Raw genomic sequence first — 17291 nt, 5'->3', positions numbered from 1 at the left:
GCTCTTCTTGGCCAGACAGCATCAGATAAATTGGCTACACACACCGGAGAAAGCATCCGAGCAGCAAAACAGCGTCCCTCTGTCTTATGCTCTTCTTGGCCAGACAGCATCAGATAAATTGGCTACACACACCGGAGAAAGCATCCGAGCAGCGAAACAGCGTCCCTCTGTCTTATGCTCTTCTTGGCCAGACAGCATCAGATAAATTGGCTACACACACCGGAGAAAGCATCCGAGCAGCGAAACAGCGTCCCTCTGTCTTATGCTCTTCTTGGCCAGACAGCATCAGATAAATTGGCTACACACACCGGAGAAAGCATCCGAGCAGCAAAACAGCGTCCCTCTGTCTTATGCTCTTCTTGGCCAGACAGCATCAGATAAATTGGCTACACACACCGGAGAAAGCATCCGAGCAGCAAAACAGCGTCCCTCTGTCTTATGCTCTTCTTGGCCAGACAGCATCAGATAAATTGGCTACACACACCGGAGAAAGCATCCGAGCAGCAAAACAGCGTCCCTCTGTCTTATGCTCTTCTTGGCCAGACAGCATCAGATAAATTGGCTACACACACTGGAGAAAGCATCCGAGCAGCAAAACAGCGCCCCTCTGTCTTATGCTCTTCTTGGCCAGACAGCATCAGATAAATTGGCTACACACACCGGAGAAAGCATCCGAGCAGCAAAACAGCGTCCCTCTGTCTTATGCTCTTCTTGGCCAGACAGCATCAGATAAATTGGCTACACACACCGGAGAAAGCATCCGAGCAGCAAAACAGCGTCCCTCTGTCTTATGCTCTTCTTGGCCAGACAGCATCAGATAAATTGGCTACACACACTGAGACAGAGGGGCTCCGTTTCGCTTGCTTGGATGATTTATCTGAAATTGATGCGTCTTTCTGTCGGCACGCGTCTTGGTCAAAGACATTATCAATATATTTTTTGTTTTTTGGGACAGGCAAGGAAGTAAGGCCTGCCCATATGCCAGCTCTGCTTCTGAGTCTGGCAGCGCAACAAATCCAACTGCGAAATAAATTCAAAGTGCTCTGCAAGCCCCAGCAAAAAAGTTCCTCCGGAAGCCTTTGCAACATTGAAACATTAACGGTTCCTCCAAGAACCTCTCAACTAACCAATGGTGCAAATATGAACCTATTGACTGCAACAGTTCCTTGAGGAACTTCCTTGAGAATCTCCAGGGCTCTACGAGTATATGGGCCCTAGTAAAAGTACTGCACTATATAGGGAATAGAGTGCCATTTAGGACACACCCTTAGAAATATTGAGAACCATAAACCAGTACCATATAGGCCTATATTATCTGCAATACATTACATGTAGCCCTACAAGGCCCAAACATGTTCAATTTCAATCTTTTTTTGGGGCCACTTTTTTTGGGGCCACTAAAATGTAATATATCTCCATAGCAATTTACAGCCAGCCAGCCCTTCAGCCCCTACTGCCTACAGGTCACACAAAAGTAACATCACCTGTACTTGGGTACCAACCTGTGTTACCATGGAAACTCACACACTAAACCCGTTTGATAAAAATCCTGCAAACATGTTTAAATTCCTCCAGCCTACAACTGCACCCAATTGAGTCATCACTTGAGACTATATCTGGAAAAGAACAGGACTTGTAGTTTCTTGTGTATCCAGACATCTTCAGCCTCCTACGACAGCAGAAATCGTAGGCCTATATAAATGGGATCAAAGGGATTTCTGAGCTCAGCGAAATTATGTGAGAACCACACGTCTGAGTGTTCTGAATACAAATTAGTCGATGTATGACGAGGAGAATGTTATTGGGCGGAATCTGATGCACCCTATCTCGTGAAGTGACTCCCCCACTTTCTAACATGGCACCTTAATCCTCCAGCAGGGGAGTCTGTCGTGACGTCACTTCTGTATTTGATAGGAGCCCGAGCTGCAGCATAGACTTCAGCACCAAGGCGAGAGGACAGCTCCCGATAAGCAGCGCGCGGACACTGGTAGGCTTAATGCACGAGCGTGGAGAGAGAAAATACAGAAACAGCGTCCAATTTGCTCGGTCGGAAATCACCCCAAAATCTCAGAGTTAGCCATTCTGCCCTACACAATATCAGTTGACTCACGGACAGTCCGGCCATTGATAAAACAGCTGTTCTCACTGGTCACGCTTGTTGATTACAGAGGCAGGCAAACCAGGGGGGAAGAAGAACCACATCCCGACCAGACCAGCTCTGACATCTCCCAGAAACGCAGCGTCTCTAACTTCCCTCCCTGATCAAGCTAATCACAACGGGAGATGGAGATCATTAAAGTAGATAAAGCAGACAAAGTACCTGGTAAGCAACTTCTTTACTCATTTAATAACAGACTGTGTGGGTGTGACATAATCGCAGCGTGTGTGTGTTGTGTGTTGTGTGTATTGAATAAGTGTGTCTGGTGGCGTCTCGGCGGGGCAGTGCGTGGCCCACGCCTCTGTATGAGTAGACTGCGGTACTTGGTGCTCGTACACAGGACAGGCGCTTTGCCGCTTAGCCTACATGAAAATTGCAGTGGTGGATTTATAAGGTTTGGTTTATTTGGCTACGAACATCTGTGTCTGTCTCCTGCTGCTGCGGGCGTAGAGCATCCGTAGCCTACTACGACTGGCCCTTGTAGGCTACGTCGTTGCTTTTGTTTTCAGCGAATGGCTGACAGAACCCTGATGCAGCAAATTTACGCAGGTTAGCGTTTTTTGTCATTAATCTTGTTCTGGAGGCAGCTCTGCAGCGCAGACAGCTGGCACAGACACAAAGTCTTAACATCTGATTTTAAACCTAACCATAACCTTAACCATAACCTTAATCACACTGCTAACTTCAATGCCTAACCCTAGCCTTAATTTAAGACCAAAAAGATAATTTTTGTTTTCATGAATTTAATATAGCCAATCTTGACTTTTCCCATTTAGCGGAAATCGTTCAGTCTGCCTGCAGGGCAAGATTCATGACAAGAAACGTCAACATGCCAAATGTACAGCTGCGTAGGGTTTCGGTTTCTGGAGGGGAAGGGTGGGTTCTCTCAATGCTCTGGCTATGGGCAAGGCTGAAGGCCACACGCATTATCATTACACATGTAGCAGCCTGTGTTCTTGCCTACACCTATGCATGGAGAGGACACTATATCTATAGGTGTCCCATTAGAATTGTCTGGTAACCTTCTATCTGTCTGGGGCATCGGTCACACACACACACACACACACACACACACACACACACACACACACACACACACACACACACGCACACACGCACACACACACACACACACACACACACACACACACACACACACAAATAGACAACATTATGAATTGGCTATTGACAGATAACATGTGCCATGGGCCATGAAGCAAATGTATTTAATAGGTAGATGACAATCAGGCTGGTTTAGGCATTCTTTGACTGAACCTAATTTTAATCTGATTATAAAAGACAGGCCAACTCTAAACACCCGGAGGGGTATCATATTGATTGATAAAACGGGTGTTTTGAGTTGACCTGTCTTTTATAATCAGATAAAAGGTTCAGTCAAAGGTTGCCTATACCTGCCTACTTATGTGACCGATGCCCCAGACACATAAAAGATTACCTGAAAATTCTAATGGGACACCTATAGATATAGTGTCCTCTACATGCATTAAAAGCAGCATGATGTACATCTTGCATGGGTTAAAGGATGGGAATTCCCTTACAGAGCGCCCCTAATCTTATATCCAAACTGTTTTTTTTTTTGAGATGTTGGAGCGATTTCTGCATAGTGCATCTTTAATGTTGTTCTAAATAGAAAAATGAACTATGGCTAAGACAATAACTTTTCTACAGGAACATTACTTTAGGTGATAAAGTGTCAAACCCAGAAGCATTTGTGGTAACGCTTTATTTTATAGTACTTACATGCACTCACTCACTCATTCACGCACACACCCACACCCACACCCACACACACACCCACACACACGCACACATGCACACACAGTCTTGTATAACTAACCTTGTGGGGACACACAATTCAGTCCCATTCAAAATCCTATTTTCCCTAACCCCTAAACCTTAACCCTAACCTTAACCCCGATTCTAACCTTAACCCTAAACCTAACCTTAGCTCCTAACGCTAACCCTAAAACTAACCCTAGTTCCTAACCTAAACCTAATTCTAACCCTAACACTAATTCTAACCTTAACCCTAAACCCCCTAGAAATACCATTTGACCTTTTGGTGACTAATAAAATGTCTGCAGTTGGTCAAATGTTTGTTCGTTTTTCACTCTGGCTATCTACTCTGATTTCAGAGCACTCGCGTTTGAGTGTGCCAGAGCGCAGAATAACTGATGAATTAACGAACGCACAACACCCGCTGAATATGACCGGTGTCAGTAAACGTCGGCAAAAAAGTAATTAAATTGTTGGCAGCAGAACAGTTAGTCACTAACGCTCTAGATAACATGTAAACAGCCTAACCAGCTCTGCTAGGGCAAGTAAAATGGTCAGAGTGAGGTGTTCTCTCATTTGAGTCTGGAAGTAGCTAGCAAGCTAGCCAAGTTTAGCCAGTTAGCTTGGGTGCTTGACTGCTGTTGAATATATTAACCCTTTCACACGTACCAACAAACGGGTGTGATCATTCTACAGTGGTCCCTGCAGTGTACGATCAAACCAGTTTGATTAGAACGCTTATTTAGAATGTCCAGTTTTGATTGACGCAACAGTCAGCATTTGAGCTAGCCACACTGTTTTTTTCACAGAAACATTTTGCACAAACACAGTTCTTACAAAATTATGTCCTGAATGTGACCAGTTTATTTTTGGATGCAATGTTCAGACATTCACAGAAGTAGCGACAGCATAACACAATTCTCATCCAAACTGGAAAATGTAGGCTACATAATTCCTAGCGCTAACTGAGAAAATAATTGACGTAACACAAGCGGTCATATTCAGATAACTCTCGGCTGACAGAAACCACAATATGAATTAGCTAATAGCAATTACTATTTATAATTCATCACATCACGGTTGAGCTCAACATTGATCAAAATAATTGAGTAAAACACTTTCTAGAAATCAAAAGTAACCTGACGATGGATAGTTTGTGCGCGCCACCATGTTTGTGTTTTCGCGTCAACCAAAGATAATAAGAGGAGACAAGATGAGTTTGGTCTGTTTGCAGCATGCATGTTGAAGGGGGTGTGTCGTCTACGATCATTCAATTCCCTTCATTCACTTCCAGAAGTTTACCCGAAAGATGAGTGAACCATTCCTTCACCTCATTATAACATCTTTGGTCTGACAGACGTTTACGTGACACCCAGAATGCATTTTATAATGTCAACAAAAATAGCGCCACACATAGCTGGCAAATAGATTAGCATTAGCTCATTATAATCAGTACAACAAAATACCCAAACATTATTTTACACACATCATAGGTGTACATTACAGTCTATGCAATAATCGGAATGCATTATTTGTCACCAGTACTTGAAAACATGTGAATAAAACTCTAAATACATTATGCTCCATACATACATACATACATACATACATACATACATACATACATACATACATACATACATACATACAGTTGAAGTCGGAAGTTTACATACACCTTAGCCAAATACATTTAAACTCAGTTTTTCACAATTCCTTACATTTAATCCTTGTAAAAATTCCCTGTCTTAGGTCAGTTAGGATCACCACTTTATTTTAAGAATGTGAAATGTCAAAATAATTGTAGAGAGAATTATTTATTTCATCACATTCCCAGTGGGTCAGAAGTTTACATACACTCAATTAGTATTATGGTAGCATTGCCTTTAAATTGTTTAATTTGGGTCAAGTCTCCCGAGTGGCGCAGTGGTCTAAGGCACTGCATCGCAGTGCTAGCTGTGCCACTAGAGATCTTGGTTCGTATCCAGGATTCTGTCGTGGCCGGCCGCGACTGGGAGACCCATAAGGTGGAGCACAATTGGCCCAGCGTCGTCCAGGGAATGGCCAGCATGCACTCACTACCTGTAAGTCGCTCTGGATAAGAGCGTCTGCTAAATGACTAAAATGTAAATGTAAACGTTTCGGGTAAACTTCTGGAAGCTTCCCACAATAAGTTGGGTGAATTTTGGCCCATTCCTCCTGACAGAGCTGGTGTAACTGAGTCAGGTTTGTAGGCCTCCTTGCTCGCACACGCTTTTTCAGTTCTACCCACAACTTTTCTATAGGATTGAGGTCAGGGCTTTGTGATGGCCACTCCAATACCTTGACTTTGTTGTCCTTAAGCCATTTTGCCACAACTTTGGAAGTATGCTTGGGGTCATTGTCCATTTGGAAGACCCATTTGCGACCAAGCTTTAACTTCCTGACTGATCTTCCTGATGATGTCTTGAGATGTTGCTTCAATATATCCAAATAATTTTCCTTCCTCATGATGCCATCTATTTTGTGAAGTGCACCAGTCCCTCCTGCAGCAAAGCACCCCCACAGCATGATGCTGCCACCCCCGTGCTTCACGGTTGGGATGGTGTTCTTCGGCTTGCAAGCGTCCCCTTTTTTCCTCCAAACATAACGATGGTCATTATGGCCAAACAGTTCTATTTTTGTTTCATCAGACCAGAGGACATTTCTCCAAAAAGTATGATCTTTGTCCCCATGTGCAGTTGCAAACTGTAGTCTGGCTTTTTTATGGCGGTTTTGGAGCAGTGGCTTCTTCCTTGCTGAGCGGCCTTTCAGGTTATGTCGATATAGGACTCGTTTTACTGTGGATATAGATACTTTTGTACCTGTTTCCTCCAGCATCTTCACAAGGTCCTTTGCTCTTGTTCTGGGATTGATTTGCACTTTTCGCACTAAAGCACGTTCATCTCTAGGAGACAGAGCGCTTCTCCTTCCTGAGCGGTATGACGGCTGCGTGGTCCCATGGTGTTTATACTTGCGTACTATTGTTTGTACAGATGAACGTGGTACCTTCAGGCATTTGGAAATTGGCACTTACTTTGATAGGAACACAAACATGTCCAAAGGTATTATTTGTAAGGAAAACCACAAATGTAAGAGGACTCCAATGGTATTTACATATTTGTAGAAATCCATGCAGGTGTATTTTGTGGCTTTTGGCGAATGCGTTCTAATGATCTAAAGTCACGCTGTTGCTACTGCCTGTAAACACACAGTCCAGTTCAAAGTGAATGATGGCAGGCCCATGTGGCAAATGGCTTATTTGCAGGGTTTGGTAGGTTACTTTTAAAATGTAATCCGTTACAGTTACTAGTTACCTGTCTAAAATTGTAATCAGTAACGTAACTTTTGGATTACCTAAACTCAGTAACGTAATCGGATTACTTTCAGTTACTTTTGGATTACTTCACCCGTAAAACACATAAGAAGAAAAATAATATGATTTATTGTTCCTATTTATTGCAGGATGTTTGAGCCACTAAGCAGAGCCACATTAGAACACATCACAAAACATTGTGTGACAAAAATGAATTTAAGCCCTGTATACCTGCCTCTAACATGTGTCCTTCAACCTGATCTTGTCCATTTACAGCTATAAGATCTGATCGCAGTCAGACCACAATGCGTCTTTTAATCATGTACACCTGTCTAAAAATGTGGGCACAAACACAATGTGGAGGACAAAGGATACATGTTAACACCAGGTATAAGTAAGGGCTTAAGTAACACAGCAACATGGATGGTGCTAAACACTGATCCCATGGGACAAGTTCCGGACTATGGGGAACGATTTCAAGGAGTCCAAAGACTTGTCTTTGTCTTCGAGGTACTTCCTCATCTCATCCTCTGCAGTGCCACTGGCCCTTGTTGTTGCACCTCCGAACACAAAATAATTGTCTTCTGACTCATCAGACTCGTTCTGTGCTCCCTCATCAACCTCTTCAGAGTGTGTGTTCTCCATAGAAGCTGCTTCTTGAACTAATGTGCCTCGCATCTCCTCTCTCTTTCCATGGTTGAGCCAACACAGTCAAAACTTTGGCACGGTAGCAGTTGCTATTTTTGCTTCATGGGTGCTTAGCATAGGTCCAAACCGGCGTTCTATAGCCTCAATGACCGCAGTGAAGTATGCAGAGAATGTCGCAAGAAGTATTTTCTCTGAGAGCTTAGACTTCAAGCTTAGGATTGTGGGGATAAGAAAGCCAAGAAAACACTTATTCTCTCCCTGAAGAAGATCAATAGAGAATGCGAGTGGCTGTAGGACTGTACTGTACTCCTTGAGAAATCTCACGAGGAGGTAGTTTTCTGCTCACACCCAGGTCTTCACAGATTTGCCCCAGCTGGTCATCTGTGAGGGCTATGAGTTTGGAGAAGGCATGGTACCCTGAGTTCCATCTTGTCACACATGGCACAGTTACTTTCATGCTTGCAATGTCCTCTATTGCCTCTGAAGCTAATGTAGACCTGTGTGCTTTGTTCCAAATGCTGGAATATTTTGACATTGCACTCTGTACAATTTTCATGATGGACCTTGGGATACAGCTTTGTCCACCACATTGGTGGCGATGAGGTTGAGGGTGTTTGCCACACAACATTGATGTGGGGGGCGAAAATAGTTCAGTTCTTGCTCAACCTCCTCAAGAATCTGCCCCACATCATCAACCCTCACTCCATCATCTGTCTCATCTTGCTCCTCTTCATGTCCACTGAACTCCCAGAATGCCTTTACAAAGTTGCTTCCATTGTCTGTCACTGTGGCCCTCACTTGGTGCTTAATTTTAAAGTCTGCATGTATTTCACTTAACTTGGCAGCAATCACATCGTAGGTATGACGTCCTCTCAGGCTCGCACAAGCCAAAGCAGCTGACTTCCTCTTCAAGGTGTCCTCCACGATCCAGTGGCATGTCATGCCGAAGAAGCTTCTGTTATGGGCAGACCAGATGTCTGCTGTGGTGCAGACTGACTTTACGTTCTGGAGTTTGGTGGAGAGAGCTGCTTTCATGGGCTCAAATTCCCTTTCAATTAGTTTGATCAAAGTCTTTTTACACATGACCTTTCTCCCACCACTGTTCCTTCTGCTAGCTTGCGGAATGAAGGCACCTCTACTAGTGAAAAGGGTTACACATCCTCTATGATGAAGTCAAATACCAGGGATTAACCCGGCTTTGTGAGGTGTGTGGTCCTCCTGATTGTAATTTTGCTTGTTTCAATCGTGTACAAGATGTCCACTTTTGGCCATCTTTAGATGGCTGTGCATCTCTGCACTCCATGTCATCTGGCTGCCTTTTCCTGCTCAGGGTCTTCCATTGATTGTTATGCATCCTCTGAAAAAACAAAATGGAATTACTTAACTATGAAACTACATTATAAGTAAATGAACAGTGGAGTGAGCACCCTGTTATTGTTTCAATTAAAAATTGTAGCTTTACCCAACTTTAATCCACCCTTTTGAAACATATGTTTCACTTTCTATAGCCTGCCCCTGTCTGATAAACACATGTAACCACTCACACATGGACAAAGCTGTGGATGCAAGGATGTCTATGGTGGTTTATATTGTTTGTCTAGAAATACTCAAATATTTAAAAAACAATGGACTAAAACACATTATACTTTGAGTTATGATTGAATAATACAGGTATTTATTTGGGTTAAAAAAACAATTGAACAGCAGGAAAACTGCAGTGTGGCTTTATTCATTTGGGTAGCATGTTATTCTGAAACCATATTTAGCTAGCTAGCTAACTAAGTTAGCAACAACCCTGACAGTGAGCATCTTGTTATGTTGGGTTACAGAGTGCAACTAGCTTTCAAAATGTTTTTTTAAAACTTTTGATTTAGCTAGCTAGCTAGGCTATGTACAGTGAGGGAAAAAAGTATTTGATCCCCTGCTGATTTTGTACGTTTGCCCTCTGACAAAGAAATGATCAGTCTATAATTTTAATGGTAGGTTTATTTTAACAATGAGAGACAGAATAACAACAAAAAAATCCAGAAAAACGCATGCCAAAAATGTTAATAAATTGATTTGCATTTTAATGAGGGAAATAAGTACAATTGACCGTGTCCTCCATCGTAACAGGATGCGAATGAAACAAGTATACAGAGTACCTTTTGAGTGCAACTCACCAAGGGTGAAAGAACTGCGAGCTCAGTATGTGCAAGTAAGTGTACATTCAGAAACATTTACTGTAATCCAGATTGTCTACAGTACTAACACATACTATGTGAATGACATTACTCTTCAGTACATACAATGTATGTGAATCAGAAGTGCATACAGTAGCCTAATTGTACTCTACAGTATAGCACTGTCTCTGTTCGACTTACAAAATCCTACATACAGTATATTGTATTCCTACACATACAATATTTGACTTGGAATCCTTGGACAGACCCCATGAGTTCATCTTTGTCGATGAAGCAGGCTTCAATCTAACAAAGAGGAGAAGGAGAGGCCGAAACATGATTGGACAGCGGGCCATTGTTGAAGTCCCTGGTCAATGAGGCTGTCACAATCTGTGCTGCTATCAGCAATCATGGTGTTCTACATCACCATGTTACACTCGGGCCATATAACACCCAGCACCTTCTAAGATTTATTGCCAATCTAAGATATATTTTATTTGAGCAGCAGGTTCAAGAGCAGCAGGGTCAAGAGCTAAATGAGAATCCCTTTCCCACCTATGTGATATTGTGGGACAATGTCAGTTTCCACCGAGCTGCTCAGGGAAGGGAATGGTTTAACATCAATGGGCAGTTTATGAACTTGTACCTCCCTCTATACTCGCCTTTCCTGAATCCGATTGAGGAGTTTTTCTCCTCTTGGAGATGGAAAGTGTATGATAGACAACCCTACACCAGAGTAAATCTGCTGCAAGCCATGGATTTAGCCTGTGGTGATATAGGTGAGGAATCGTGTAAAAGCTGGATACGGCACAAAAGAGGCTTCTTCCCCCGTTGCCTCAGGAGGGACAATATTGCTTGTGATGTCGACAAAGTGCTCTGGCCTGACCCAGCCCAAAGACAAGAAGAAGCACATTGATCACATGTTTACTCCTTTGATTTTTGTCCCTTTTAGTATTGTATACTGTAGTACAGTGCATTGTAGGCTGTATACTGTACAATGGACAAATTGTATGCCCTGAACATTGTGCTTTCCATTTGTTAACAGTACTGACTGCTCAATAGATTTTGACTGGTTGCAGGTTCATATCAACAAAGAACAAGAATTACAGTATCACAGAGACAAAGGACAAGTTTGTGAGATGCAGGGTACAGTACTGTAAAAATAGGGGTACAAGGAGGAGGAAGAACAAAAAACAACATTGCAAAGTGCAAAGCAGAGTAGTAATTTCTGATCAATTTTGACAAAAAATGTACTTCTCCCTGAGAACTGTATGTTTTGAACAATGTGTTTTCTATTTTTCTGTGTATTGTTTACTGACTGCTTGAGAGTGTATATCATTTTGATCACTTTGTTTATGATTTGAGAGCAGTGTTTGATTTTGAACACAGGTAAAACTGTTTTGAGGCGAATGTTTCGTTTTGCGAGAGGAGTCAGAGGTTTTGTAAATAGTGCTTGAAGATTAGGTTTTGTGTTGAATGTTTTCAGGAAATGGAGCAAGGTTTCAGAAATTGTGTTTTAGCAATTGAGAAAAACTGTAATTGTCCAAATGCACGGCCGCTTTCCCACTCTATATTGCTATAGAATCTTCACGAAAGCCTTACAATACGTAATTCCCAAACATTCAATACATTTACTGTCAGTTCCACTTTAAGTACCTGGTAAGCATGAGCCTTTTGGATATTTACCAACAAGTCAATATTCTTTGTTGATCTCAAGCATTGTTGTTGAGAGAGAGAGAAAGAGAGAGTGAGAGAAATAGAGATATATAGAGAGAGAATAGAGATAGAGAGAGAGAGAGAGAGAAACACAGAGAGAAAGACACAGAGAGAGAGATATAGAGAGATATATAGAGAGAGGCAGGGATATAGAGAGTGAGAGAGCGAAAGGGAAAGAGAGGTCATAAAGATTCTCATTTAGATCCACCTCCACAGCAGAACAGTGAAAAAAAACAGGTTCTGTTGAATAACTCTTCTTGAGGAACAGTGCAGGTTGCTATCACAAGACATTCCTGCAGAAACCATCCACCAATAATATTGATGAGACAATTTGACCTTGTTATGAAATAAATGTAGCATGGACTGCATCCCAAATGGCACCATATTCCCTATGTAACTAGCACACTACTTTTGACCAGGGCCCATCGGTAGTGCACTATATAACTAATGGGGTGCTATTTTGGAAGCATACATGGACATGTGGTGAACTAAGCCCTTTCTACCATGCTCTTTCATTTTATAAATGTTTTAATAATTTAGCAGACGCTCTTATCCAGAGTGACTTACAAGAGCAATTAGGGTTAAGTGCCTTGCTCAAGGGCACACCGACAGATTTTTCACCTAGTCAGCACAGGGATTCGAACCAGCAACCTTTTGGTTACTGGCACAACAGTCTGAAACGCTAGGCTATCTGCCATTTCAGACAAGCAACTGCACCATTCTCTTTTCTAATTGGATTTCGTATATATTGTAATTCAATTGGAAAATCTTGGCTATGCCTATGTCAGTACTTGATTGCATTATATGACGTGCACCACCATTGACAAATCGACCTTACTAAATGCTTCCGTACACAGCTTTGCAAAAATAACTTGAATATAGACAGGGCAAGGGCAATGTCAGGTGTGTGTGTGTTTGTGTGTTTGTGTGTGTGTAGGGGGGAGCTTGAGTCCAACATCTAGTTTTGATTGACATTTTACTGAGTTGTCAACTAATGTGAATTCAAAGTGAAATTAACAAAAACTGTAACAATGTCATTGGATTTAGGTTAAAATTAGGGGGGGGATACAGAAATTCCTTTACGTTGAGGACTTCTTTCAAATCCTATCAGTTTTCCACGTTGATTCAAGGTAAATCAGAATAAAAAATATTGAATTATTTTGTTGAAATGATATGGAAACAACGTTGATTCTATCAGTTTGTACCCAGTGGGGAATTCCCCAATAGACCGTAAACACACATACTACGAAAACAGATCTGCCAACTTGGTTAGTATTTAATGTTACACGGGCAGTCACACAAGGTAAAGGTGGTGACTTTAAGGACAGAGTCGTGACTCTCCCTATAGGTCAGTAACAGTAGGACATGCTTCTGCTCACTGCTAAGGTATCAGAAACGTAAGTGTTATTATGATCAGCACCAACTATTGTGGTCACTCCTTTGGCTGTGTCTTTGTGTCCGTTTCTATATCTGAATCTTTGTCAAAGTGGCACCCTATTGCCTATGTAGTGCACTACTTTTTTTTTTTTAGGCTCTCATAGGCTTTGGCCAAAAGTTGTGCACTATCGGAATAGGGTGGCAGTTCAGATTGGCTTTATATGTCTGAGTGTATGTGTGTATGTCAAGCCTGGTCTCATAGGCTAGACATAATATGATATTTTACCTTTGGTATGGTTACACAAGACAGATGGTTACTTAAGGCAAAAACGAAAGTAGGGTGTTTGGTCGGGATGGATTGGTAGGGGTATAACGTCAACGTCTAGCAACCCAATGATTGTGAGTTTGAATCTCATCACGGACAATTTTAGCTACTTTGCAACTACTTGGCATGTTAGCTAACCCTTCCCCTAACCCTAACCCTAACCTTAACGCTTTTAGCTAACCCTTCCCCTAACCCTAACCCAAACCCTAACCCCTAACCCTAACCCCTAGCCAGCTAACGTTAGACAGTTAGCTAACTGTTAGCCACTTAGCCACCTAGCTAGAATTCATAACATATCGTACGTTTTGCAATTTCGTAACATATTGTACGTTTTTCAAATTCGTAACATATAATACATATTGTAATTTGTAACATATCATACGAAATGGGTGATGGACATTCACAAATTAATACATACAGTTGAAGTCAGAAGTTTACATACACTTAGGTTGGAGTCATTAAAACTCGTTTTTCAACCACTCCACACATTTCTTGTTAACAAACAATAGTTTTGGCAGTTGGTTAGGACATCTACTTTGTGCATGACACAAGTAATTTTTCCAACAATTGTTTACAGACAGATTATTTCACTTATAATTCACTGTATCACAATTCCAGTGGGTCAGAAGTTTACATACACTAAGTTGACTGTGCCTTTAACAGCTTGGACTATTCCAGAAAATGATGTCATGGCTTTAGAAGCTTCTGATAGGCTAATTGACATCATTTGAGTCAATTGGAGGTGTACCTGTGGATGTATTTCAAGGCCTACCTTCAAACTCCTCTTTGCTTGACATCATGGGAAAATCAAAAGAAATCAGCCAAGAGCTCAGAAAAGAAATTGTAGACCTCCACAAATCTGGTTCATCCTTGGGAGCAATTTCCAAACACCTGAAGGTACCACGTTCATCTGTACAAACAATAGTACGCAAGTATAAACACCATGGGACCACACAGCCGTCATACCGCTCAGGAAGGAGATGCGTCCTGTCTCCTTGAGATGCTTTGGTGCGAAAAGTGCAAATCAATCCCAGAACAACAGCAAAGGACCTTGTGAAGATGCTGGAGGAAACAAGTACAAAAGTATCAATATCCACAGTAAAATCAGTCCTATATCGACATAACCTGAAAGGGCACTCAGCAAGGAAGAAGCCACTGCTCCAAAACCGCCATAAAAAAGCCAGACTACGGTTTGCATGGTGACAAATATCGTACTTTTTGGAGAAATGTCTTCTGGTCTGATGAAACAAAAATAGAACTGTTTGGCCATAATGACCACCTTTATGTTTGGAGGAAAAAGGGGGTAGGCTTGCAAGCCGAAGAACACCATCCCAACCGTGAAGCACTGGGGTGGCAGCATCATGCTGTGTGGGTGCTTTGCTGCAGGAGAGACTGGTGCACTTCACAAAATAGATGGCATCATAAGGAAGGAAAATTATGTGGATATATTGAAGCAACATCTCAAGACATCAGTCAGGATGTTAAAGCTTGGTCGCTAATGGGTCTTCCAAATGGACAATGACCCCAAACATACTTCCAAGTTGTGGCAAAATGGCTTAAGGACAACAAAGTCAAGGTATTGGAGTGGCCATCACAAAGCCTTGACCTCAATCCTATAGAACATTTGTGGGCAGAACTGAAAAAGCGTGTGCGAGCAAGGAGTCTTACAAACCTGACTCAGTTACACCAGCTCTGTCAGGAGGAATGGGCCAAAATTCACCCAACTTATTGTGGGAAGCTTGTGGAAGGCTACCTGAAACATTTGACCCAAGTTAAACAATTTAAAGGCAATGTTACCAAATACTAATTGAGTGTATGTAAACTTCTGACCCACTGGGAATGTGATTAAATAAATAAAAGCTGAAATAAATCATTCTCTCTACTATTATTCTGACATTTCACATTCTTAAAATAAAGTGGTGATCCTAACTGACCTAAGACAGGGAATTTTTACTAGGATTAAATGTCAGGAATTGTGAAAAACTGAGTTTAAATGTATTTGGCTAAGGTGTATGTAAACTTCAGACTTCAACTGTACCATACGAAACGTAACATATCATATCATACTAAACATACCGCTTACGTACAGAATAATATGAAATGCTCTGAGACTAGGTTGGTATATCTAGTCAGTCAGTTCCTAGATGTGGTTAAGAAACTAAGCCAAAGTTGTCATAGATGTTTAGGGCCGGTTTACCAGGCATAGATTAAGCCCAGCCTTGGACTAACAAGCAAGCTCAATGGAGAATCTATTGAAAGTGCTTCTTTGTCCAGGATTAGGCTTAATATGTGTCTGGGAAAACGGCCCATTAAGTCCACTCACTCAATTCATTTGGTTCAGGTCAGCATCACAAACATAACAATTTCAAAGAATTCATAACTTCCAGAAACATACATCATTTTCATTGAGGCAGTATCAATACAATCCCATACAAAAAAAACATCTATATTGATCCACTACACAGATACAACAGATTTGTTGTCACATTACCCAGTACCACCACACAACAGTACCTCTCCCTCCCTCACCTACAATTTTACAGGCCCTGTCTGTGAGAGGGTGTTTAGGTTCTCCTCTGCTTCTGGGAGTGTAACTTGAGGCCCTGCTGATGGGCCAAAAGGGTTTCCCTCTCTCCCTCTCTCTCTCTCCACCAGCCGGCCGGCTAGCTAAGAGGCCAGGAGTCCCAGACACACACAGTCAAACAAGGTGCTGGGTTACACAATCAATGTCTGTCAGTTACATTGCCCAGATGTAGTAGAGAAAGAACCCAAACAACCTTGTTTGCCAAAGGTGGGAAGTCCCCAGGCCCCCAAAGCAGAGTAGTGTTGTGGCTGCTCTGTCAAAGATTTTCAGCTGAATGTTAGACTGATGTTATGTTCCCCCCTAACAGTCACCACCTCTACCACCCTGTCTTGGGAGGGCCACTTTATTATTAATCAGGCTTACATAGTATTTGAGTCAAAGTGCAAGCTCAATCATGCAAAGCTTAAGTATATATATATAATATATATATATATATATATATATATATATATATATATATATATGTTTTTGTATTTTACCCCCTTTTTCTCCCCAATTTCATGATATCCAATTGCGATCTCGTCTCATAGCTGCAACTCCCCAACGGTCTCGGGAGAGGCGAAGGTCGAGTCATGCGTCCTCCGAAACATGACCCGCCAAACCGCGCTTTTTAAAACCCGCCCGCTTAACCCGGAAGCCAGCTGTGTAAATGTGTCAGAGGAAACACCATTCAACTGATGATCAAAGTCAGCCTGCAGGCGCCCAGCCCACCACAAGGAGTCACTAGAGCGCGATGAGCCAAGTAAAGCCCCCCGGCCAAACCCTCCCCTAACCCGGACGACACTGGGCCAATTGTGCGCCGCCCTATGGGACTCCCGGTCACAGCCAGTTGTGACACAGCCCGGGATCAAACCCGGGTCTGTAGTGAAGCTTCAAGCACTGCGATGCAGTGCCTTAGATTGCTGCACCACTCGGGAGGCAAGCTTAAGTATTTTAATGATACTGTTGGAAACCAGGGGCTCTATTTTCGGCTGGTGTTAAGGCGGTGCTAGTGTCAAACGCATGTTAGTTTGCAATTTCGTCATGTAAAAACTGGCGCACTGGCATTTTCTAGCCCTAACGCCAGGTTTGGAAATTTACCTGTCTTATATCAGCTCGCTTGCGCTCAGATGGGCGTGGTGGAAATATTTGAGGTGTGTCCTTAAAAACATGATTCAAAGTGCTAATTTCAGGCAGCGCTGATAGGGATAGAC

At 42.3% G+C, this 17291-nt stretch overlaps 1 protein-coding gene across 2 annotated transcripts in view; it reads left to right on the top strand.

The window, feature by feature from the left end:
• The first annotated feature begins 1918 nt into the window (after nt 1-1918).
• Nucleotides 1919-17291, top strand: part of LOC121567277 (fibroblast growth factor 12) — a 180492-nt gene continuing 165119 nt past the window's right edge. The window contains exons 1-2 of one of the 2 annotated variants that reach the window (XM_041877178.1): nt 1919-1987; nt 2169-2323. In XM_041877178.1, coding sequence (XP_041733112.1) covers nt 2284-2323 — 40 coding nt within the window. In that variant the 5' untranslated portion in view covers nt 1919-1987; nt 2169-2283. Of the gene's footprint in view, nt 2324-17291 lie in introns of both variants that reach the window. The other variant, XM_041877176.1, reaches the window with a different exon arrangement.

This window comes from Coregonus clupeaformis, chromosome 6 (genome assembly GCF_020615455.1).
Source record: "Coregonus clupeaformis isolate EN_2021a chromosome 6, ASM2061545v1, whole genome shotgun sequence".
NCBI lineage: Eukaryota > Metazoa > Chordata > Actinopteri > Salmoniformes > Salmonidae > Coregonus > Coregonus clupeaformis.
This window is presented reverse-complemented; position numbering and strand designations above follow the sequence as displayed.